General features: G+C 40.9%; 1 protein-coding gene across 1 annotated transcript; it reads left to right on the top strand.

Moving 5' to 3' along the window:
• The first annotated feature begins 18,454 nt into the window (after positions 1–18,454).
• Positions 18,455–19,448, top strand: LOC111903679 (uncharacterized). The gene is made up of 2 exons (XM_023899431.1): positions 18,455–19,199; positions 19,348–19,448. The coding sequence occupies exons 1-2, from the start codon at positions 18,455–18,457 to the stop codon at positions 19,446–19,448; spliced, it is 846 nt and encodes a 281-aa protein (XP_023755199.1).
• The last annotated feature ends 6,872 nt before the right edge of the window (positions 19,449–26,320 follow it).

The following is a 26,320-nucleotide window of genomic DNA, read 5'->3' as shown; positions in this document are numbered from 1 at the left end:
TCAATATACGCCACCTTGGGTAACAAGTGTACAATTTGTGAAGGACTTGAGCAAAATAGAATGAAAAATGTCACATGTGAAGGAGATATGATGTTTATAAGGATGATAGGCCACCCTAGGTGAGGATATGTCATCCGTTGATCAAGATGTGCCATCTTGCTTCAAGGATGTGTCATTTGGTTCCTGATGAACCATGATATCACTTAATGACTCACTTACGCTATGACGTTCATTATGACGATTAAGATTATTCAAGGATGCTTAGAAGTTGAAGATGCTAATGGTTTTGTGGCATTATATGCCACCATGATGGTTGATAAGCTATGGCGGTCTTGATGTGCCACTCTTGCATCATGATGAGCCACTATGGATCTTGATGCTCCATCATGTATGTAGTTGAAGCTCCTTCAATGCAAATCATCGATGAAGGGTCCATAAGCTGCTACATGACGAAATGTAATTTGTTGACACCTTTCATAGGCCAATAGATTAACAGGTTTGATCAATTATGGTTTTATTAGATTTACCATGTATAAATAAAGATTAATTAACATAAACTTCATAAGAAATCAATGGTACTTACTCGGATGCATTGGCTTTGGGGAAAATGATGCCATGTTTTTTATTCCTTTTCTTACTGTAATGGTGCTGATATTTGCATTTTTAGCTATATTTTTATGTATGATTTTTATCATTTATTAACTATTTATTTGCATATTATGGACAAAAGATACTTAAAAGTGTTTGAATTGTGTTTTCAATCCAAAAGGAATGCTCGGAAGCAAAAAGACGCAGGAGTAACCATCAGGATGATTTGGAATGATCAAAAGAAGAAAAGACCAAAAAATGGAATGAACTCGGTGAGCCTGGCATTGACTCGACGAGTCACTACGAAGATTCGTGAAGCTGTGGAATCCTTAACTTGTCATACACGTGGATTAAGTAATGGACTCGACGAGTCGGGTCGAATTTATAAATACGATATTTCAGATCGATACAACATAATCTAAAGAACCCTTGGGGAGAAAAGCTGCAAATTAAAGTTAGAGAAGACCTAGAGAACGAAGATCCAACCCTAAATCTGATTCCAAAGGAGATTAAAGGCAATTTTCATTATTCTTAATTCAATCTATTGTTTTTCAGCATGTATAGACATATATATATTTCGTTTTTATGCTTTCAATTGCCTCATTCATGAGCTAAAACCTTTTAACTTCTGTTTGGGGAGACAATGTTGAGACTATGGTTTGATTTATGGTAGGATTAGTTTAATATTGATGACTTTGTTAATTTAACCTTGTTAAAGAACCTTATGTGTGAATGATAACTGTTTTTCTGTTAATAGGAAGATAATTAAGTTGCATGAACATCTCTTAATTGTTTACCTCGTATAAATTATGTGAACACTTTATTATATGACTAGGATTAGTGAATGTAAAACTAGAATTAAAAAGAAAATAGGTAAATTTACGTGTGAGCTTGTGTGATGAACCATCAACAAGAGGTTAACTAAAGGGCCAAATTAGTTAACCATTACATGTCTTAATTAACCCGAACAAATAAACTAGGAAATTAAATTAAATTAGACAATTGGCCACTGTTTGTGTTAGTTTGTTTTCTAAGGATTAGTGTAGCGAATGTGAACCTAATCACCTAAATTGGTAGTCAATAGAAGAATTAATCTATTGCACTATTACCATAGAATCAACCATAGGATCAATTGAGTTGAACCTAAATAGAAGTCTCCTTCATTAATGAATTTAGTCGAATCTTTGCTTATCTAGTTTTTAGTTAATTAGTTTAAGTATTAGTTAGTCTGTTTCTAGTCTTGTAAAAGTAGAGAAAACCCTCTCTTTTATTATTTGTTTGTTGCTATTAGATAATTCTAGTAATTAATTTAAATTGTCGTTCCCTGAGTTCGATACCCTGCTTACTAGAACTATACCACCAATAAACAGGCCCACTGCCTTTTGGGTGATTAATTTAAATTTTATAAGTAGGATTAAAACTAGTTCGTTTCACACACATCAAGTTTTTAGCGCCGTTGCCGGGGAACGGTTCCAACTTTGAATTAAAACTATTGTTATCGATCCTTTGTATGAGCTTTTTCTTGCACAAAGCTACTATTTTTATTAGATTTAGTATTAGGATTGAATTTTAGTTAGTAGTATTTAGGAAATTTTGTTTAAAATTTTTTGCTATTTTTGCACTCGACTCGCCGAGTCCCTTCGAACAGACTCGACAAGTCCATCGCTCACTACAAGAAAAATAGCCTTTAATGACGCGCAAACAATGACACTCGCTGATTCACATTACGCATTTTTGGACGTCCTTAAAAATAATGTCAGACTTCCAAAATTTGAAGGATAGTGGACAAGCATTTTTGCATGCCCTTAAATTAGTGTCTCAAGAAACAAATTAGAAACACGGAGAGCGCTTTATCTTAAATGTGTGTCTTCTGTAGGTGTAACACCGTGAATTTCAAAATAATTTTTCGCAAAATATAAAAACATTTTTCATTTAATTATCATAAAACATCAAGTTTAAATCTCCAATTCACATCATACAAAATCCCAAGATCACATATCATAAAAACCCAAGCGTGTGTACAGATCAAGCCGGCGCCTTCCCACGGTCATCACTAGTACCTGAAACAAACAACACAAACACTGTAAGCACAAAGCTTAGCGAGTTCCCCAAAATACCACATAAAACACATATTAGCCACTCGAGGCTATAACTATGTGGGTCCGTGCACCCAAACTCTGTGAACCCTCAGGTTCTAACTCTGTAAACATGCACAACATAAATCACATAGAAATAATGACGTACAACACATAACATACATAGCATACAAATGCTCTATCACATAACTCTGGTTACCTACTCAAGGTAAAGTATAGTGAGAAGACTCAACTCACGTATCTCGATAACTAGCAAAATCTTGGAAATCACTCGTGCTCGATCCTCCGAGCTATAATCCTCCTATAACACAATATACCTCTAATTAACACTTTCTCAACTAGGGTTGACTACCCTTATCAAGTCAACACTAGTCAACTCGGGTCAATGGTCAACGGTCAACTGTCAACTTTAACCGGACTCGGCGAGTGCACTAGGGCGACTCGGCGAGTCTGAACGTTTTCACCAACTCTCTAGGATTCTCCTTTGACACGTCGAGTACTCCCCTAACTCGACGAGTTCCACCTGGCATGAATCGCGGGGCCACCACGACTCAACTCGCCGAGTCTCAAGAACAACTCGGCGAGTCCCAACTCGACTCAGTCCACCTGTCAACCCTCTCCAACTCTCCCTAACTCACTGAGTTAACCCATAACTCGGCAGGACCACTCGCTGAGTGGTTAAGGGCAATCTTCATGCTACTCGCCGAGTCTGTTCTTCAGACTCGGCGAGTCCATGCCATGCATCAACTCATACTGGCTTCTGAGGTCAGATCTGCTTCAACAACTCATAGATCTGGCCCTCTTAAGCTCATACATCACGTAAAGTTCATATCTTGGTTACCATGCAACACTTACAAGGCTCTTTTAGAAGAATTGACATCTAGGATGGCAACCCTAGTCTCCAACCCAAATGGAAGGACATAAAGCATGACATTAGGGACTCTCTGGACCTACTAAGGTCCAGATCTAAACACCATATCCCCATGGCACCTCTCATACTTCAAATACAAAGCAAATAAGGCATGAAGAAACCCTAGATTTCACCATATCAACAATAACACGTGAATAAGCTCTGAATGATACCTCAAGAAGCCTCCTCTGAAGAAATGTAAGTAGATCCAAGCTCTCCAACTCTTCTAGCTTGACTTTCCTCTTCCTTTCTTGCAAAAACACACAAATTTGGTGAACAAAGGCCTCTTATCTCACTCACAAAAACCCTCAGTCGCTTTGGTGCTCTCAAGATCCAGGTAGCCGCAATGAAGGGCCATAAGTTCCTTTAAATAGGGATTAGGACCGGGAAATTAGGGTTTCATTAAACAGCGCAGACTCGCCGAGTCCATTCCCTGGACTCGCCGAGTCCAGGCGCGAACCCGCGTCCAAATCCGCGATCCTACTCGGCGAGTTTGATCTCCAACTCGCCGAGTCCCGTCACAAAACTCCAAAAATTACATGATTAGAAGATACCTGGAAATCCAGGCTGTTACAATTCTCCCCCACTAGAACTAGACTTCGCCCTCGAAGTCTCGCTCTGCAAATAGCTCTGGATGCTGCTCACGCATCTCACGCTCCGGCTCCCAGGTCATCTCTGATCCTTTCCAATGCTGCCACTGAACTAAAACCAAAGGTACCTCCTTGTTCCTCAAAACCCTGATCTTCCGATCTCTGATGGCCACTGGTCTCTCGGCATAATTCAGGCTCGCATCCATCTGAATATCCTCTAATGGAACTACTGCCGAATCGTCGGCTATACACTTCCTCAGCTGCGACACATGAAAAGTGTCGTGAATCTGCCCCAACTCTGCTGGAAAATCCAAACGATAGGCTACCCGGCCTACCCTCGCGATCACACGAAAAGGTCCAATATATCGGGGCCCCAACTTGCCCCTCTTCCTGAATCAAATCACTCCTTTCCAAGGAGAGACCTTCAGGAGAACAAGGTCGCCGACCTGAAACTCAAGTTCGGACCGGCGTCTATCTGCATAACTCTTCTGTCGGCTCTGATCGGTCAAAAACCTCTGTCTGACCTGCTGGATCTGCTCTGTCGTCTGAAGTACGATCTCCGTACTGCCCATCACCCTCTGCCCAACCTCTCCCCAACAAATGGGGGTCCGACACCTCCTCCCATACAACAACTCAAAGGGTGGGATACCAATGCTCGAATGATGGCTGTTGTTGTAGGAAAACTCTGCCAAGGGTAGATATGCATCCCAACTACCCCCAAAATCCAACACACATGCCCGGAGCATGTCCTCGAGCGTCTGAATTGTCCGCTCACTCTGACCGTCTGTCTGGGGATGATATGCGGTACTAAAATGCAGTCTAGTACCCAATTCCACATGAAACTTCTTCCATAATCTGGAAGTGAAACGCACATCACGGTCTGAAACAATCGAGATCGGCACCCCACGCCGAGATATCACTTCCCTCACATACATCTCCGCCAATTTCTCTGCTGAAGAACTCTCGCTGATAGCAAGTAAATGAGCGCTCTTCGTCAACCTATCCACAATCACTCAAATTGCATCAACTCCTCTGGCAGTCCTTGGTAATTTGGTGATGAAATCCATAGTGATCTGTTCCCACTTCCATTCGGGAACCTCTAATGGCTGCAACTTACCATGTGGCCTCTGGTGCTCGGCCTTAACCCTACGGCAGGTCAAGCACCTCTCAACAAACCACGCGGCATCCCTCTTCAACAGGGCCACCAATACTCTTTCCTCAAATCCAAATACATCTTAGTGGCCCCCTGATGGATCGAAAATTTTGAACGATGAGCCTCCTCCTTCAAAATGGTACGCGTTCCTCCCACGAATGGTACCCAGATACGCCCCTGAAATGTCATAAGCCCCCGACCATTGGTAACGAACTCTGAAACCAAACCAACAACCCGCTCCCTCTTCTGCATCTCAGGTTGCACAGCCTCGGCCTGTGCCCCACGAATGACGTCCAATACCAGAGCTATCACGGTCAATCTCAAACATACATCCTGCAGCGGAGTGCTCTCTGCCCTGCGGCTCAATGCATCGGCTACCACATTAGCCTTGCCTGGGTGGTACAGGATCTCACAATCATAATCCTTGACCACATCCAACCACCTTCTCTGTCGCATATTTAGGTTGGGCTGATCCATCAAATACTTCAAACTCTTATGGTCCGTGTATATCGTACACCGAACCCCATACAAGTAGTGACGCCAAATCTTGAGGGCGAGCACCACTACCCCCAACTGTAGGTCATGGGTGGGATATCTCGTCTCATGAGGCTTCAACTGCCTCGATGCATATGCTATCACATGCCCTCTCTGCATCAGCACCGCTCCCAACTCCATAATCGATGCATCACAGTATACCACAAAGTCCTCCATCCCATCCGGGAGGGCTAACATCGGGGCTTCGCACAACCTTTGGCAAAGTGTCTCAAAGGAGGCCTGCTGCTCGGGGCCCCATGAAAAAGCAACACCCTTCCGGGTCAATCTGGCGAATGGCACTTCGATCTTGGAGAAATCCCTGATAAACCTCCGATAATATCCTGCCAATCCTAGGAAACTCCTGATCTCGGAGGGTGACTTCGGCACCTCCCAACTCATCACCTCCTCAACCTTGGCCGGATCGACCAATATCCCTTCCTGGTTAACAAGATGTCCTAAGAACTGGACCTCTCGCAACCAGAAATCACACTTGGAGAATTTGGCATAAAGCTTCTCCGATCTCAGAACTCTGAGAACTTCTCTCAAATGCTCCTCATGCTGCTCTCTAGATCTCGAATATACCAAAATGTCGTCGATGAACACAATCACTGACTGATCCAACATCGGCCTACACACTCAGTTAATGAGATCCATGAACACTGTCGGGGCATTGCTGAGCCCAAAAGGCATCACCATAAACTCATAATGCCCATAACGCATCCTGAACGCTGTCTTCTGGACGTCCTCATCCCGCACTCTCACCTGATGATATCCAGACCTCAAATCGATATTGGAGAACCAAGATGCTCACTGCAACTGGTCGAACAAATCGTCGATCCTCGGTAACGGGTAACGGTTCTTGACCGTCAGCTTGTTCAACTCCCGGTAATCAATGCACATCCGGTGTGAACCATCCTTCTTCTTGACGAACAGGATAGGCGCTCCCCACGGCGAGCTGCTCGACCAAATAAACCCCTTCCCCAGCAACTCCTGAAGCTGCAAGGATAACTCTTGCATCTCTGGAGGTGCAAGACGATAAGGCACCTTGGCGATAGGCGCGGCCCCCGGAACCAAATCGATACTGAACTCCACTTGCCTCACAGGAGGCACACCCGACAATTCCTCGGGAAACACATCCGGGAACTCACGCACCACAAGAACCTCCTCAACTGAACTCGGTCTCTCGGAACCCACCCGCGTATCCATCACATACGCCACAAAACCCTTACAGCCCTGCTGTAGACACTGCCTCGCTCTAGCGGCCGAACAAAACGTTGGTCCTAAACGCGTACCCTCGCCATATACCGAAAGAACTCCCCCACTAGGGTCTCGTATGGTCACCAGCTGACGCTCGTAGTCGATAACCGCACTAAACCTGCTCAACCAGTCCATGCCCACAATGACACAGACATCTCCCATCGCGATAGGGACCAAATCAATCGGGAACTCAACCCCAAAAATCTCAACTACGCAACCTCGGAGAACCTCCGTGGCTTATATCACCCTCTCATCAGCTATGGAAACTCTCAGAGGCGGACTCAGCGCCTCACGACTAACACTGATATGCTGGCTAAAAGCCAAAGATACAAAAGACTGACTCGCACCCGAGTCAAATAACACCAAGGCAGGTACATAATTCACAAGAAAATTACCTACGCACAACATAACATAAGCATAATATCTCAACATCAAAATAAATACATGAAAGAATACATACCAACCACGACATCAGGCGCTGCGCGGACCTCCTCCGCGGTCAGCTGAAAGGCTCTCCCTCGTGCCCTCGGCACCTCGGCCTTCACTGGCCGACTCTCTATAGCTCTGATGGCGGCGGGGGCAGATCCCTGAGATGATCCTCGCAACTGCGGACACTCTGCCTTCCGGTGTCCGGTCTGGTTGCAGTGAAAACACACCGCAAACCCCTTGGGGCAGTCCTTGGCCATATGCCCCTCCTTGCCACACTTGTAGCAAGATCCCGCTCTACAGACTCCGTCATGACCCTTGCCACACTTCCCACAAGTGCGGCCCTTCTGGCTCCCTGGTTTGGGATCAGCGGGCTTGGCCCGCTTGGCTGCCGGCTAAGACTGTGCCGGTCGCCGATCCCTCCCCTGACACTCCGCCTCCTCCCTGGCCCGAGTCTCTAGCTCAATCTCCCTCTTCCGGGCATTTTCCTGAAGCTCGACAAATGTCAGGTACGAGGAGTTCACCACGAACTCCCGAATGTCCCGCCTCAAGATACTCAGATAGCGGCTCATACGTGCCTGCTCCGTAGACACGTGCTCAGGGCAGAACATCGCCCTCTCGTGGAACATCTTGGTAATCACAGTAACTGTCTCTGTACCCTACTTGAGGGTGAGAAACTCCTGGGCCAAACGCTGCCTCTCCACCTGGGGAACGTACTCATCTCGGAACATGGCAGTGAACCTCTCTCAGGTCACTGCCGCAATCTCAGCAGGCGTGAAATGCGCCGTCACAAACTTCCACCAGTCCTTCGCTCCCAAGCGAAGCTGGTTCAGTGCGAACCGGACCTTCAAATGCTCAGGAGATGAGCAAGTGAAGAAACACCTCTCTATATCAGAAATCCACTTCATAGCTGCCACCGGACCCTGGGTCCCATCAAACTCTGGTGGTTTTGTGTTGCTGAACTCACGGAACAGCAACGCATCACCACCTTGCGGCCTCGCTGCAGCAATAGCTGCGGTGGCCGCTGCAACAGCAGCCTCAGAAAGAGCGGCATAACGCTCGTCAAAGGTCGCAATCAGCGTGGTCTTAATAGACTCGAACATCTCTGGTATCTCTGCCCTGATGGCTGCAGCCACCTCCTCGTGGATGATCCGGCGGATCTCCTCATCACTGGTACCACTGCTCTCAGGCATCAAACATGTCCTCACCATGATCTACCCATCCGAGCATACTCACACTCGACAACTCATTCCTCCTTGATCCTTGGTATTCCAAAGATTCTTACTTGGGCTGTACACCGCTCCGGTGCTTTCAGTAGTACGGGCCCAATACTACTGTCCGCACCGTATCAGAATACACCCCAAGTCCTCCTCTTCGGATCCCAAATTCCAAGTACTCTATCATGCATAGACCACTCTCTAATAGATCTCTCATAAGCCCTTCGCTGCTACCTACTCACTCTCAGGCATCTCATAGCAGCTCAGCTCTTCCTAGGCTAAGGCATCACAAATCAGGCCAATCTAGTCCTAATAGGAATACCTAGCCTACTCTAGCATGCAAATACATCATATCAATATCAATATCACATAACATGAGGGTATTCTGGGAAGTCACCGTTCGGGCGCGGACTGATCGTACACACAACTCTGCTCTGCGTTTTTCAAAAATCTTTTTCTCTTTTTCGAAAATACTTCTCAAATCCTCAGTTTGAGTTCAAATATGCCCGAAGGTGTACTCGAATCCCTCAAACCAAGGCTTTGATACCAACTTGTAACACCGTGAATTTCAAAATAATTTTTCGCAAAATATAAAAACATTTTTCATTTAATTATCATAAAACATCAAGTTTAAATTTCAAATTCACATCATACAAAATCCCAAGATCACATGTCATAAAATCCCAAGCGTGTGTACAGATCAAGCAGGCGCCTTCCCACGGTCATCACTAGTACCTGAAACAAACAACACAAACACTGTAAGCACAAAGCTTAGTGAGTTCCCCAAAATACCACATAAAACACATATTAGCTACTCAAGGCTATAACTCTGTGGGTCCGTGCACCCAAACTCTGTGAACCCTCAGGTTCTAACTCTGTAAACATGCACAACATAAATCACATAGAAATAATGCAGTACAACACATAACATACATAGCATACAAATGCTCTATCACATAACTCTGGTTACCTACTCAAGGTAAAGTATAGTGAGAAGACTCACCTCACGTATCTCGATAAATAGCAAAGTCCTGAAAATCACTCGTGCTCGATCCTCCGAGCTATAATCCTCCTATAACACAATATACCTCTAATTAACACTTTCTCAACTAGGGTTGACTACCCTTATCAAGTCAACATTGGTCAACGGTCAACGGTCAACGGTCAACGGTCAACTTTGATCGGACTCGGTCAGTGCACTAGGGCGACTCGGCGAGTCTGAACGTTTTCACCAACTCTCTAGGATTCTCCTTTGACACGTCGAGTACTCCCCGGACTCGACGAGTTCCACCTGGCATGAATCGCAGGGCCACCACGACTCAACTCGCCGAGTCTCAAGAACAACTCGGCGAGTCCCAGCTCGACTCAGTCCACCTGTCAACCCTCTCCAACTCTCCCTGACTTACTGAATTAACCCATAACTCGGCAGGACCACTCGCTGAGTGGTTAAGGGCAATCTTCATGCTACTCGCCGAGTCTGTTTTTCAGACTCGGCGAGTCCATGCCATGCATTAACTCATACTTGCTTCTGAGGTCAGATCTGCTTTAACAACTCATAGATATGGCCCTCCTAAGCTCATAAATCACGTAAAGTTCATATCTTGGTTACCATGCAACACTTACAAGGCTCTTTTAGGAGAATTGACCTCTAGGATGGCAACCCTAGTCTCCAACCCAAATGGAAGGACATAAAGCATGACATTAGGGACTCTCTGGACCTACTAAGGTCCAGATCTAAGCACCATATCCCCATGGGACCTCTCACACTTCAAATACAAAGCAAATAAGGCATGAAGAAACCCTAGATTTGACCATATCAACAATAACACGAGAATAAGCTCTGAATGATACCTCAAGAAGCCTCCTCTGAAGAAATGAAAGTAGATCCAAGCTCTCTAACTCTTCTAGGTTGACTTTCCTCTTCCTTTCTTGCAAAAACACACAAATTTGGTGAACAAAGGCCTCTTATCTCACGCACAAAAACCCTCAGTCGCTTTGGTGCTCTCAAGATCCAGGTAGCCGCAATGAAGGGCCATAAGGTCCTTTAAGTAGGGCTTAGGACCGGGAAATTAGGGTTTCATTAAATAGCACAGACTCGCCGAGTCCATTCCCTGGACTCGCCGAGTCCAGGCGCAAACCCGCGTCCAAATCCGCGATGCTACTCGGCGGTTTTGAGCTCTAACTCGCCGAGTCCCCTCACAAAACACCAAAAATTACATGATTAGAAGATACCTGGAAATACGGGCTGTTACAGTAAGTGTCGCTTTATAATTTTAAGGAAAAGCGCCTTCAGAAGATAACGGGGGAAAACGAAACCCTAAAATTTTGAAAACTCGCCTTTCTTTTCTACCTTCTTTTCTTCATCTTCACAATCGACTCTCCCCTTTTGTTTCTCTATTTCGATCGTTGTTTCCCTCTTGCCCTAATCACGTCGCCACCACGAATCACACACCGCCAGGCAGTGGGAGAAGATTACGAAGTTTGTCATTGCCGTATGCCGCCCGCCTAGCCGTCTCTAACTATCTCAACCCTTTCTTTATTATTCACTTCTATGGTCTCAGCCTCCTATTCACCCATCAAAATCCTTTCTTTAGGGTTTCGCTGTGAGGCCTCGTTTCTTCTTATCAATATCAAATTTCTTCTTGGCTGAGGGGCCAGATTGATGAGACCTGTGAGAATTCTAAGATCGTTCCATGCTCCCTGTGTGACTGTGTGAGGATACAGAGATTAATGGCTGCGACAGGGGTTAGCAATGCTCCTTATTTCTTCTCTACCAGGTATAATAAATGTTGGGTCAAGTCTCTTCATCCTTTCACAAATCTTCTTTAAAGGAGTATTCTTTATGTGCGTACTTTGATTGTTCCTTGTTTTTTAATTGAAATGAGTTGAATCATTAATTGAAATTTTGCAGCGAAACATAGCAGAAGCGAACCAAAACAGTTGACCGAGTCGATCCGGTTGACCGTAGGTTCGTGTTTATCGTATGTAAAGATTGATAAAACGTTGAGCGATGGAGCAGATGTCATGTGTTTATCGGAAATTGCTACTCGGTGTCACCATAGACTGTAGCCGGGAGGTTTCCTCAGATTCAGAGCGTGACCTTGAAGGGGAAACTGAGGTTTTCGTATTTCAATTTAGTACCAAAGGATTGGGGAGCTGATGTTCATCCATGTTTGAGTGTTATCGCCAAAGCGTATCCATTCCTGGAGGAGCTGCGACTGAAGAGAATGGCAGTTTGCTACTCATCGCAGGTAAAATGTCTACTTTTCTTCTCGATGTTAGAGCTAAATATGTTGTCCAAGGTGCATCAATCACTTTATTTGTTTAGCATCTGCAGTCCCAATTCATATGAATTTGTCAGATTAGGTTTTGTTTGCTGTAAGAGTCATAAATCTGATGACTTTACTCTTGTGTTTGATCTTGATGTTATCAGATCACACTAATTTTGTTGTTATTGTTTGAAAATTTTGAAGAACTGGAAGATTTACACATTCATATCCATTTTGTTGAAGATCTTATAACCCTCTTATCTACAAAGACGTTCCCAGCTGGTAACCTATTTTTCCTTATCTCCTGTGCAAATTTAAACTGTTCTTTCATTGTCCTTCAAATCTCTTTTTTTTACCATTGCCCTTCAAATCTGTATTTCTACCTTAGTTACACATCATGGTTTGTTTCCCAAGCTCTTTAGGTTTTCTATATTCAAACTATGAATCATCCTTGACCTTTGTTTCTTTTTTGTGAAAACTAGTATAGGTGGCTTTCCTCAAGATCAGGTAGCTCTACAAAGTCACCATTTGAAGAAAAATTTCTATCACAACAACCTCAAGCTCCAGGTGGATGGCTAAATTTTCTATGTGTATGTTCTATTATCTCATATGGATCTATTCAACACCATTTAAATAAAAATTACCTGTACTTCTTGTTCTTTCTCAGTATGTATCAATGGAGATCATGATGCCAACCCAGGTGAGAGAATATAAACATACGTTTTATATTTTATATAACTTATATTATATTTATATGATTTTTTATTTTATTTATTGTTTTGGCAATGCAGGTACAACAAGGGGTATCCTTTTAAAGGAATGGACATTGTCATGGGTGCATGGCTATTTCTCAGCTTGTTTCATCACCTGAAGTACTTGGTGAGTATAATAATAAAATATATGAGAAAATAAGTAGAACATGCTTTTAAGTGAAAGCATAATAAGGAAAGTAAGAAATTAAATTCATGCATCATATGAGCATATGGTTTTCACTTTTGAACATGTTTGCTCTGTTTCCCGTTTTTTTCAAATAAGAGATATCAAGACAAAAAATTAGAGCAACTGATCAATGGTTGTTAATTATTAAGTATGTGTTAACAAAAGTAAAATGAAAGGATCCATATTTTCTAATATGATTTATATATTGTTAAACGATTTGGTGATGGACTTGAGAAAATGCTTAAAACGACTAGATTATATATTACATTTAGAAAGGTTTCATGTTTGTTTTGATATCAAATACTATGAAATCTTTTGATTTGATTTCTTTCTTTCAAGTTTCATAACAAGGGAAAAACTGGATTGGCAAAAAGGAAATTCACGAAGGGCAAGGGCAGTGGTGCAAAGGAACAAAGGATGGGCGGATGCAGCCAAACAAGCCTATGCTCATGACTTCATTTCTTCTCTACCTGAAGGCTATAACTGGGCCATTAGAAGTCTATAGTCTACTTAATGAGTCAATGAAATCTCATTCTTTAAAATTGCCTCTAACATTGTCATTTCAGGTTTTTGGCCTTCTGTTAAAGGTTTTTTTAAATTAAGTAAAGTGTCCACTTTTAATGATGTTGCACAAAATTACAGGAATACCCTCCTGGAGTAAAATGAACATGGCCATGACCAGGAACATTGTGTAGAGCTTGTGAAATATAAGTTGTGATTTTTTACCAGAAATTCACTATGGTAACAATTATTTACCAAAAATACCCCTGAATATGGCCAAGCTTTCCTTTTAACCTTCCTTCTGTATAACCAGAAAACAATCATTTAATAGGTTGAAGACTGTAGAGCTTGTGAAATATAAGTTATTAATTAATCATGAATCACTGCTAACATCAGTTACTTATTCAGGAGATGAAATTTGCAGATCCCAGTTCATTTACCCTAATTATAAAAGGCGATTTCTCGTAAAAGTTCTACGAAAATCCATACTCGCAACTCTGGTCAGTCGATCTTTTCTTCCATCGATTCATAGTACAATTACAGGCATTAGATTTCATCGACTTGCAATGATTTACCAATTTGTAATTTGTACAATCAGAGTCGACTTATGATTGCTAACTATACTATTTTTTCCGTCAAATTCCTTGATTGAGGTTGAGATGGGATGTTTGGAGGTGGTTGTCCCATGAATGGGCCTGACACAATATTACAGTAGATCAGGCTTAACAGATCAATAATAATAGTAACTTAACAGGTTTGGTTCTATATCTTTTTCTTCATTTTTTATTAAATGACCAAAATACCCATGTTTTATATATACCGAAACAAAAGAAAAAGGAGTGTACAACAAGGCATTGATGATCCATATGGTGGCATTGCTAAAGGACGAGATGGTTGAGGGGGCATCCATGGTTGTTGTATGCCTAATGGAGGAGGACCCATGTTTGGTAATGCATTTTGCAATGGAGCCATTGACGGGAACATCTACCAAATAGGATTATAAATTACTTATGTCATTAATAAATGGAATGGAATGATGGCATTTCATATCTAAATTATAAAGGGTAAAACAATAGAATAATGACATATGCTTACTTGCTAACAAATAATAGAAAAATATAGCACGTGTTCAGGAGATGGATGCCTTGCAGTCAAATACAAATCACTCATTGCAAGCTGAACTCAGAGAATGCAATGAACATTACAATCAACTTTGGGTTAGTTGCCAGAGAAAGGTTGCTTTTCAGTCAATGCATGGAATGCCAGCTTTCTTTTCACCTGGACAACTGGAGGACATGTTGCTGTTACTGGAGATGGAACAAATGATACCCCTACTCCACATAAGGTAATAATTAAAGATTTTTTTTATGATCATTTAATTATTTTTACTGTAATTTATTTATATGTTTTTTATTTTGAGATTGAAACTGTAGGCTGATATATGTCTTGTTATGGCATCTAAGGAACTAAAGTTGCAAAAGAAAGCAGTGACATCTAAGGAACAAATGATGCCAGCTTTCATTTAGTTTGTATTGTCCCCCTTAATGGAGTCTAGGTTTCTCTCTTTCTTTCTCTCTCTCTCTCTCTCTCTCTCTAATTAGTTAAATATAATTATATCTTATCTTGTTACTATAATATGTTTTTCCATTGACATGGTAGCTATTAAGAGACCTCGAATAACTGTTGATGAACATCAAGCATCGTTCATGTCATTTATATATCTTTCAAAAGGTATAAAGGAAAAACACAATATTGTTTAATGCTTCATAATTACATGTTTATATTCTCAAATTATTTAAACACCACACATTTTTATATACATTGGTTAATGATATTTCTATATAAATTTTTAAGTGTATTACATGTTTGTATCAGAGAGAGTAAACAGAAGCTTTAGGATTTATTACAGAAGTGGTTTGAATGGCATAATCGACATCAATCTTCATCTCATGTAAATTGCTTGTTTTTTTTATTTTTTATTTTTTATTTTTATTTATGTTCGTAAATATCTAAATTTCTCAATTGTTCAGGATTCAAACGTTGAGGTGGAATCTGGTGAATGGATGTATTTTCCGGCTCTTAATGTTGGTCTAGATAAACCTTCTACACTGGTATCAATTCAATATCACTGCTTTGGTAAAAAAGACTAAAATAGTACCCCCTATGTTGCCATTTGAAACATGTGTATTGTTTTGTGTAGTCGTTCTGGATGGATGGGCAAACTAGAAATTTAATTGTTGCTATTATGAAGGTATGATGTTGCTATTATGAAGGTATGACACTCCGGTTGTCTTTTTCACATAAGTGACAAGGAGCTGTTGTATCTATTCAGACTAGGCTTAAAGAAATGGTTGCTAGAAATGAGTTCAGAAGAAGAAGAGGAAACAAGGTTGCAACTATAGTCAAGGTACTATGGATGAATTATGTTTGTAAAGTATTGACGAAAATGATTAGAAAAAGGGTGAATTTGTAAAGATTACTTAGCTACTTGCAGGTTGATCTTGAATAAGCAAAGAGGCAATGGATTGTATTTTTTGTATCTAATTAGTTTGTAAATTTTTGTTACAACTTCTATTGATTTGTTTTATCTTTCCATGGAACAATTATTTGTATGACATCAAATTTGATTCAATGGATTGTATTTTTTGTATATGATATTGTATTTTCTATTATGAAACATTAAATACAATTTTAATTTGAAAATTGGTAAATCTATAAATAACATTTTTTTAAACATTTAAAATTACGATACGCAAAAATGTGTGTCATCTTCATTTATGACCTGACCTTTCTTAACAGAGGCTTTCTTGATATGCATTGTGTGTCATTAACACGCACGTCGAAAGGTTACGACACACGAATGCGTGTCGTCTTCGTTTATGACAGGGCCTTCCGTGATACGCATTGCGTGTCGTAAACGTGCGTCGTAATTGCGCGTCATAAATGAGTGTCGTAAATGCGCGTCGAAAATAGATGACGCGCAAAAGCGCGTTGTCTCTCTTTATGACAGGGCCTTCCTTCACGTGCATTTGCGCATCGACTGAGCCTTTTACGACACACAATGAGCATAATAAAAGGCTGTTTTTCTAGTAGTGGCTGAACATAAAACTTTTATTTTTATTTACTTTTCCTTCTTTTTACGCACTTTTCTTACTTTGCTTGCAGTTATTACATGACCCGAGGATCGAACACACCTTTAGTCCCCCTACTTAAAGACCCGAAGTCCGCCCTTAAGAAGAACAAAGGAAAAGCCATTGGAGAATCCACTTCTTCGAAAAGCTCGCCATTGAAGAATCTACAATCCATTTTCAGCAAGAAGAAGGGCAGCAAATCAGGAGCATCCATCACCTCTTCCTTGGGAAACGAAGACCCAATCAAGGAAGACACCGTGAACGAGTCTGAAAGGGAAGAAAGCGAATTTGGAGAAGACATTGATCTAGAAGGTGACTTTGGCAACAACATGGATAACATTGATGAAGTTCCCATGGGCGAATGGAACAAGAGGATACGAGATGACACCGGCCCGGGACTTGTGCAACCCGAAATTCCAGCAACTGCCACTTTTGAGCTCAAGGGTCACATACTTGGTTGACTCAAGGAGATACCCTTTTACGGAAAAGACCATGAAGATGTTTATAAACACTTGGATGAAGTCAATGATGTAGCTGATTACTTTATTGATCCAAATGCACCTCATGAAACCCAGCTGCTTCGTATGCTTCCAGTTACATTCAAGGGTGCTGCAAAAGATTAGCTCAAGTCACTACCTCCCGGATCCATCACTACACGGGCTAAGATGAAAGAAGAATTCATTAACCAGTTTTCCCGCCTCCTAAAACAGCCAAGTTGAAGAAAGCTATAGCCAACTATGAACAACAACCCGGAGAGTCCCTTTATGAGGCGTGAGAGAGGTACAAAAGTCTACTAAGGAATGGCCCACACCATGACCTTAATAGCCAACAAGAAGTCTCCATCTTCTATGATGGAGTCAATGTTACAACAAGGCAATTACTTGACTCGCATGGCCCGCTCACAAAGAAGGCACCCCCAATGATCAAGGAATTAATTGAGGAGTTCTCTAAACATTCTAGAGAAAATCACAACCCACGAAATGAAGTAAGTAGGGGGTAGTGAATACGGTTAACGATAGCATGGCGGCAATGATAGCTAAAATAGACAATTTAGTTAGGAGGATAACTAAGATGGATCAAACAATCCATGGTATTCGGGTAGGATGTGAGAATTATAGAGGACCTCACCTCACAAGGGATTGTGACTTGGATGAGAATAGAAACAAGAAGGCTCAAGTATTCTATTCAAGTGGCAACAGATTTGGTGATAATTGGCAGAAACCAAAGAAGGAATGGGTCCCATATGACGAATACAAAAAGGCAAAGGAGGAGAAATTCAAGCAAAAACAAAGGGGTTACTATCAAAAAGAAGAACCGGATGTGGAGAAGAAAGCTGATTGGGAAGAGATTCTTACTAGATTTGTAGCTGCGTCCGAGAAACGACACAATGATATCGATGCTACACTTAAATATCAAAAAAATATGTTGAGAGGACACCAACTTATGATGAAAGATCAACATGCCTTACTTAGGAATCAGCAAGCATCCATTCTCAACATAGAAAAACAGCTAAGGCAACTTGCACAACAAGTGAATGAGAGAAGACCAGGTGAACTTCCAAGTAAAACCGAGAATGGAGAACGTAAATGCTATAACAACTAGTTTTGGGGAAATCTCCACTCCTCTGACCCCTGCACAAAAGTCCTCGACAAAGGTGTAAGCAGAAAAGACAGAAGACTCAAGTTCAACTAAATCCTACACGACTCACCGAGTCCCTCTAATGGACTCGACGAGTCCATGGTCTGATGACAAAATTGTTGTTTCCATAAATCCTTACATGCCACCTTTGCCATATCCAATTCGAGCCATACCTGATGAAAAGGATAAAGAGTATTGAACTTTCATGGAACATGTTAAAGCACTTCAAGTCAACATCCCATTTGCTGAAACGATACTTGAAATGCCTACATATGTAAACTTGCTTAAGGGTCTCTTTTCCTCTAGAAAAGATATGGATGAAGTCGCTGACTTAGTGTTAAATGAGCTACCAGAAAAGAAGGGCGATCCGGGAAACATCTCGATTCCATGTCAATTCGGAAACATAATTGCTACTCAGGCATTGACCGATTCGGGTGCGAGTATTAATCTAATGCCATATTCTTTCTTCAAGAAGTTGAATTTTCTGGAGCCAAATCCTATTAATATGAAGATCCATCTAGCAGATAAGGCAATCATTCGTCCAGAAGGTGTTTGTGAAGATCTTCTCATAAAGGTTAACAAATTTGTATTCCCAATGGATTTTATAGTACTTAACATGGAAGAAGACCCCAAAGTTCCAATTATTTTGGGGAGAGCATTTTTGAACACCGCATGTGCATTTGTAGATGTATGCGAGTCCACACTAACATTATGGGTAGGAGATGAATCGGAAGTGTTTAAGGCTACACAAGATATTAAGCAAGAAGAAACAAGAAAAGAAGAAGTTTCCTCCATTGATTTGGATGACGAATTACTAGAAAAAGATCTTGCACTTTTAAAAGAAGAAAATCCAATTAAATTTCTACTATCTTCTGGAGAAAATTTTGATGCTGAAAAAGATTTAGAGGAGATAGAGAACTTGTTGGAGGAAAGTGATCTAGATAATGGAAGTTGTGGAATACGCACCGACTCGCCGAGTCGCATTGACGGACTCGACGAGTCCAGTCAAAAAGTTCAGTAATGCGGACAACCTTGACCTGCTATTTACAAGTTCTTTTCCTGTCCTTGACATGAAAATTTTTCCTGATCCCTTGGAAGGTCCAGCAGCAGAAGGCAAAATTGTTAAGAATTATTGTGACTTCCAAAACGCTCAAGTAGCTTACCTTGATACGATGATACAAAAAGATGAAGAAATTTGACTTGACGAGGAGGCAAGCATGGGAGAAAAGGAGAGTGCAAGGGCTGATGATTTGACTAATTCGTCCCTTGAGTCACAAATTGCTAATCAGGAAATATTGTTGCCTACAATGAAAAGAACAAAGCCTCATGCCCGCATCTCTACTATTTATGAAGTATTCACATTTGAACCACCAGACTCTTTAGTGAGGGACAAGAGTGAGGAAGAATCCTTCAATTCGAGAGATGATGAAGTAGAAATTAAATGAGAATTCGAGGTTGAAAAAGAAAAAGTGCTAGAAATAGGTCGAAGTAAAGGGGTGAGAAAAAGAAATGTGGAAAAAGGGCTAGGAGTGAATTTGAAAATAATGCTCAAAAGAGCGGGAGGGAGTCCAGCTAAAGACTCTTTAAAAAGAAGCACTTGGCGGGAAGCAACCTATTATGAGAGTTTTCTTTCTTCTTTCATTTTCTTTTTAGTTTTTGTTTGAGTTTCTAGGATTTTTCTGTTTTCATCTTCTAAATCATCAAAAATCATTGCTTGAGGGTAAGCATGGTCTGAGTGTGGGGTAGATTGAATATTTTTATGAAGAGATGACAAAATTATATAATTTTTTTAAAAAGATTGCAAGTGACTCGGCGAGTTGGTACCCTAATTCGACGAGTCTAGTCAAAATCCGGAAAACTTTCATTCGCGACTAGACTCACCGAGTCTGATCCCGACTCGACGAGTCGACTTTATTTACTGAAAAAAATATATTACTGTTTTGTTTTACATCTGGTAAAACTAGGGTTTTAACCCTAATGTGGAACACATCTCCGCCGACACACTCGTCGTGCACCTTTTTCTCTCTCTCAAGCATTCATCAATTTCATCCAATTTTCTCCTAATTTTTTGAATTTCATATAGCAAGGTACTTAATTTCTTCTATATTGCGGTTAAAGTCATGATTTTTAGATGTTTGGAAGTAGCAATTTGATAGAACACCCGTTTTTTAAATTGTAGAATTTTTAGGGTTTTGATTTTGACTTAATTATGGTGTTTTGGATGAATGTTCTTGCACTAATATGCCTTATACACATTCTTGGAAAAAACCTTGGACTAATTTTGAGTTTTTATGGTTGAAATTTCACAGACCTGCCGACTGAATCGAGCAGTTTATCAGACTCATCGAGTCTGTTCATGGACTCGACGAGTCCAGTCATGGACCCAAATTTATTTTGTTTTAATGTGTTTCTATGTTTTCTAGATTGTTTGTTATTTGTTGTGCACGAACCATATTTTTTAGGGGTCAGACTTCTCAAGGTAGCCAAGGGGATCACCCTTGGTTAGATTTTCCAAGGGTTGATTCCAAATCAACCATGACTAGATGGAAGAAAATGCTCGTTGAAATCAAGAGGAAAGACATCTATGTGCCTAATGCCATAAACTAGGGATGGCTTCGAGAGGTTCATTACAAAGAAGAATTGGCACCTTATTTGATGAAAAAATTTGTCCATAATGGCGCTTCTATAATATGTGATGGATGGAGCCGGCTTTATCGGATCCAGGAGCCGGTATTTCAAGAGCTTTGTTGCGAGTTCTTTTTCACGATTACTTTACAAGGAGGAGAAAATTGTTATAACCCCGGGAGCCACACTTTTTGTCTTGGGGGTGAGGTCCACCAATGCTCCGTGGTAGAACTTGCTTGGAGTTTGGGAATTTATGACCAACAATAGGTTAATACAGCTGCTTTTGGTACATTTTTGGAACACTCTCACAAGGTGTTCTCGGATGGCATTACAAGCTCAAGTTGGTGGAACACTATCGCCAACAAGGTTTATATTCCGAAATCTGCCCAAGAGGGTAGCATCCGATCACCCACCCACCGCCTTATCCACCGCTTAATAGCCAGCACAATTAACCAAAGGAGAGATGATGACAAGGTTCCAAACCTTGATGTTTTATACCTTTGGTGCATCATCACACCAAATGTTTTCTGTAACATTCCATGGTGTTTGGCCACTTATTTAAACGAAGGGGCGGTTAAGGACCATAAAACATCAAAGATTAATGGCGGGATGTTCGTGACCCGTTTGGCTCATTCCTATGGATTAATGGGTACGGGAGCATGGGGGATGTTAACGGAGGTTCCAACCCCTCCTTTTAGTACTATACTTTTCAGAAGGGCAAGGATTGTCGAGGATATTGGTGGAGGACATTTTATCATACCCCATGATGACGTGGTAATTGGTCCCGCGGAGCCGGGTCGGCGAGTGAGGAGGCGTGAGTGGGAAGTGGAAAAGGAACCGTCGGTGATTCCGGTTGATCATGACGAAGTACCAATGGATTTGTACAATGTCGAGACGAGGCGACTTCAAGATATAAGGGCAACGGGTATATATTTTAGCAACGAATCCCACGTTCGGCTTTTTGATCATTTTCATATTCCACGCATTGATGGGGGTAACTTCCCTTACATTCCATATTGGACGAGGCCATTAGTGCTAGGCGTAGTGGAACCTGAGGAAGTGGAGCTATGCATGGAGGGGACAATGATGAGGAAGAGGATGAAGACTATTTTATTTTTATTTGTGTTTTTTTGAACAATTTATTATTTTTATTTCATTGGTTTTGGTTTTTTGAATTTTAACCATGTTAGGATTTATTTAATTTATGTTCTCATGGGTTCTTTTTCGTTTGCTTTTCAGAATTTGGAATGGGTCAAGTCTAAAAGGTCTCAAGAGTTATAGGAGTTTCGAGTCTTAGCAAAAGGGTTAATTAAGTCCATGTTTTGAGTCCGGTCATCAGGAGCATTAAAATGAGTCTTCTTACTGAAGATGAGTACTAGAATTAATCCAAATCTGAAGTAATTAAAGTCTATACAAACAGACTTAGAGCAGGAAGCGAAGTATTTTCACCCAGCGGCTGACTCGTCGAGTGCATCTTCTGACTTGATGAGTCCAAGAGTAAAACCGCGATTTCTGCACTTTCCTGCTACAACTCGTCGAGTCTGCCCACTGACTCGACGAGTTGATATGACTTTCACCACTTCGTTGCTGACTTGATGCTTATATCCCACGACGTTTGGTTCTTATTTTGAAGAGTGATTTTTGGAAATTTCCGAGAGTTTTTCCTGTGTTTTTGGAGCTTTCTACCACACATGACATGACACCCAAGGCATGGATGAGACGTTCCCATGTTTAAAGTCAGCTGAAGATGGAGCTAAATTAAAGAAGATCAGCCTCGCTACTACTATCCCAGGGGAGTTTGTTCCAATTCCCTCTTTATTTTCAGTGTGAGGTAGGGGGTTGGTTACATTAGTTAAAATTTTAGTTAAAGTTAAATTTTGAAATTTTGCATAAAATTACTAGGATTAATTTAGAAAATTTTGGTAAAAAGCAATTAGGAATCATGCTAGTATTATGTTTGATGATTGCATGAAGACCTAAATGTTTAGTTGAACTTATACACGTTATAATGCATTTGTGGCCCCTTTTATTCTAGTGAAATCATGGGACAAAAACACAACCTCACTTAGTTTGACGAATACAATAAGTTTAGCATCGTGTACTTGAAATGTCTCCAGGAAATTTATTATCCTTAATGTTGGGTCAATATTTTGGTTTATACTTCGCTTTTCTAGGATATTGTATTTTTATGTAATATCTTATGTGTTTACGGTCAAGTTTATGGCCAAGGGGGTGTTTACGGCCGTAAACCCTGTTTACCCGGCCCATATTCTCATGTATATATATAGGGGTGAGGGGTGTGAGGAAAGGAGTGATGAACACTAGAGGAGCTTAAGTGTGTGCATTTGAAGGTGTTCTAGAGAGAGAAACTAGAGAGAAGTTTTGTGTGTGTGAATCTTTGTATCCGGATCTTCATTCGTATCAATATCATACAAGATTCATAATCTTCTTCTTCTCCTTCCCTTCTTATTGTGATCTGACATCATCCGTTTGATTGGGATTCCGCACCATCAAACGGATCTGATTGAGACACAAGCATTTTTTGGGACTTACAATTGGTATCAGAGCTTGGTTGTATCAGTCAATTTTGTCAGATTTCGAGCATTATTTGATCTTATTTTGGAAATATTTTTGTGTTTTTGGATATATCTCGCAAAAATAAGGGGAGTTTGTTCTTCGTGTTTTTCATAAAAAAGGGTTTTTGATCAAGTTTTGGAGCTTCAAAGTCGAAAAATCGGTGTTTTTGGTCGTAATCAGCGAGGGGTGGCGGCCAGCAGCTAGGGTTTCCGAAGTGTTTGCGGTCCTAGAAGTTCGCGGTCAGAGGCCTCACACGTTTACGGCCCGAGCTTGCGGCTCGGAGTTTACTGCTCAGCATCCTCGCACTTCAGTAGCCTCGCACTTAGCAGCTCGTTCAGCAGCGTCAAATAAAAAGGAAGCGAAGGTGCAGGAGACAAGGTTCGAACTCGCGACCTCCAGATAAAGAACCTCGCGCCTTATCCAACTCGGCTACATGATCCCTTGTTACTTCCCTTCCAAATTTAATTCATAAAGACTACTTTTCGCAGCAAATTTCGAATTTTGACACTTTTAACCCAAAAACTCAATTTCTTTTATTTTTAAATTCATTTTTCATCCAAAATTCAAATTAATAATAATAATAATAATACAGTAAAAAAAAATTTTGACTTTTATTTTTGATTTTTGATTTTGACTTTGACTTCCAAGTTTGATCTTTGATTTTAAACTTTGACTTTTTCGTTTAACTTTTAAATTTTCAAATTTAGTTTTTCGGTTTGACTTTTCAAGTTTGACTTTTGAGTTTTACTTTTTAAATTCGACTTTTAAGGTTGATTTTTGAGGTTTATAATCAAAGGGCATTTTTACATTTAAGTTTGACTTTTAAGTTCTAGTTGTGCTTTTAATAGTTTTTGAAGTTTACGAGGGAATTAGAAACATGAAAGAGAGTCGTCAGGAGATGTTAAGACAAAATTTCAACATGTTTGATTATGTCCCTGGAAAAACCCTGGAAGCTCAGTTGCAGCGATTTACCACACTCACTACTTAAATGAATATAGCTGGGATCTTTTTGACCAAATCTGAGATAAACAAAAGCTGCTGAATCCACTTCCGAAATCGTGGGATATAGACGTGGCTGACATCAAGAAGACAAAAGATCTCAATCGTCTTAGTCTGCCTGATATAATTGAAGAACTTAACGCTTTGAATTGTCGAAAAACAATGAGTTTAGCAAACCTTCCGGTCAATGAAGTGTTATGTTCTCATTCATGTGAAGTTTCATGTTCGCAATCATGTGAAGATACGATTAAATTTCTTCGGGAACAAATTGATTTATTAAAAAGGGAAGTTAAGGACATGATATATAAAGGATATCAACTCAGGAAAGGACAGAAACCCCTGAAGGCTGAATTAGAAGCAAAAACCAAGGACTTTAGGAAACTTCAGGAAGAGTATAGCAACAAGTGTGAAAATCATGATTATATTAAGAGACAACTTGCTGTTGTTACTAAAGAACTTGACGCTTTAAAAATTAAGTGTGGAAAAACATATGTCAGTTTCAAAAATTATACTGCGTCAAGTCATACAGTCGAGTCCTTATATGAAACCCAATTAAAATTCAAAGATAATCAAAACAAAGGTCTAGGATATGATAGTGTTCTTCCACCTTTCAATCATAACTACACATCCATCCCAATGACACAGGAAGAAATTGACAGGGAGGCACATCTTCGATATGGCAAACGAGCTGGATTTATGTCAGGAGGAGTTATTAATATTGAAGATACTAATGTTGCTACTTCTTGTGCTGGCAAAGTAAGAGAGGATGAGAATAAGGAGAGTTCTTTTGAAGAAACCAGCATCTCCTTGAACTCTGAATCTGTTGTTTTGAACTCAACTGCTTCTGATCAACCTGCTGTTGAGAAATACAGCCCACCAATTCCAGCGAAACAGAGTGCCTATTGCAAGTGTGCATCTGGGAACAGTAAGAGACAAGGCAAGGATATGCCACCAGGGGCAAGAAAAAACAACTCCCCAGTGAAGAAAAAGACATGTTTTCACTGTGGAACACCTGGACACATTTCCAGAAATTGTCCTAATCGTGCATACCTTCCCTACTATGCTCAAGGCTGGCAGAACGCACCAAGAGGGAGATTTTTCAAAAGAAACCACTCAAGGTCACGTTCAGACAATGCCGACTGGAATGCCATGAAGGCCAAGCATCCAACTCCGAAGGTCAAGCATCCAACTCCCAAGAACAAGAAGGGAATGTTGGCCCAGAAGTCTAGTTCAAGAGATGCTCCTGTGAAGCCAATACCGGTTAGGTCAAAGTCATCTCGAATATCGGCTTCAAGTGCCAAATCAAGTGTCGTGCCACCCATCGGATCGAAAAAGAAATGGGTTAAACCCAACTACAAATGGGTTCCGAAGGATCAATCTCCCAAATCAACTAACGATTCTGACATTTCTATATCTTATGTTTGTGATAAACACGACATGTCATGGGAGAGAGTAACGTGCAAGGATGACAAAGGTCAACCCAGTTTTAAAATGGACTGGGTTCCAAAGACCAACTAATCCCGCTCTGTGTCGGAGCAACTATGGAGGCATATCATCAAACTTCGGTTTGTTGGTAGTGGCTGTTCCAGGCACATGATAGGGGACATCTCTCAACTGTACAACATTCAGACCTTTGTTTGAGAGTATGTGTCCTTTTGCGGGAAAGGAAGAAAAGAAGGGATCACATGGGGTTAGTGCTTAATGATATGAAGAATTTTCAGATCTGTTCTAAGATTATGCTTGTTGTTCTCAGACCTTCTGGATGCAAATTCAATCGGTGACTTACGGTTTGTGTTTTCTTCTCTATACTCCTGAGTTTTTCTTAAGCTGATTCGCTTTAAAAACTAATTTTGTTTTACGATATTTAAAA

Source organism: Lactuca sativa, chromosome 2 (assembly GCF_002870075.4).
Source record: "Lactuca sativa cultivar Salinas chromosome 2, Lsat_Salinas_v11, whole genome shotgun sequence".
NCBI classification, from domain to species: domain Eukaryota; kingdom Viridiplantae; phylum Streptophyta; class Magnoliopsida; order Asterales; family Asteraceae; genus Lactuca; species Lactuca sativa.
This window is presented reverse-complemented; position numbering and strand designations above follow the sequence as displayed.

Coding starts and splice junctions, on each gene's coding strand:
- LOC111903679 (XM_023899431.1), top strand. CDS start 18,455: ATGGAACATGTTAAAGCACTTCAAGTCAACATCCCATTTGCTGAAACG. Junction 19,200..19,347: donor AAGTGATCTAGATAATGGAA/GTTGTGGAATAC, acceptor ATCCCTTGGAAG/GTCCAGCAGCAGAAGGCAAA.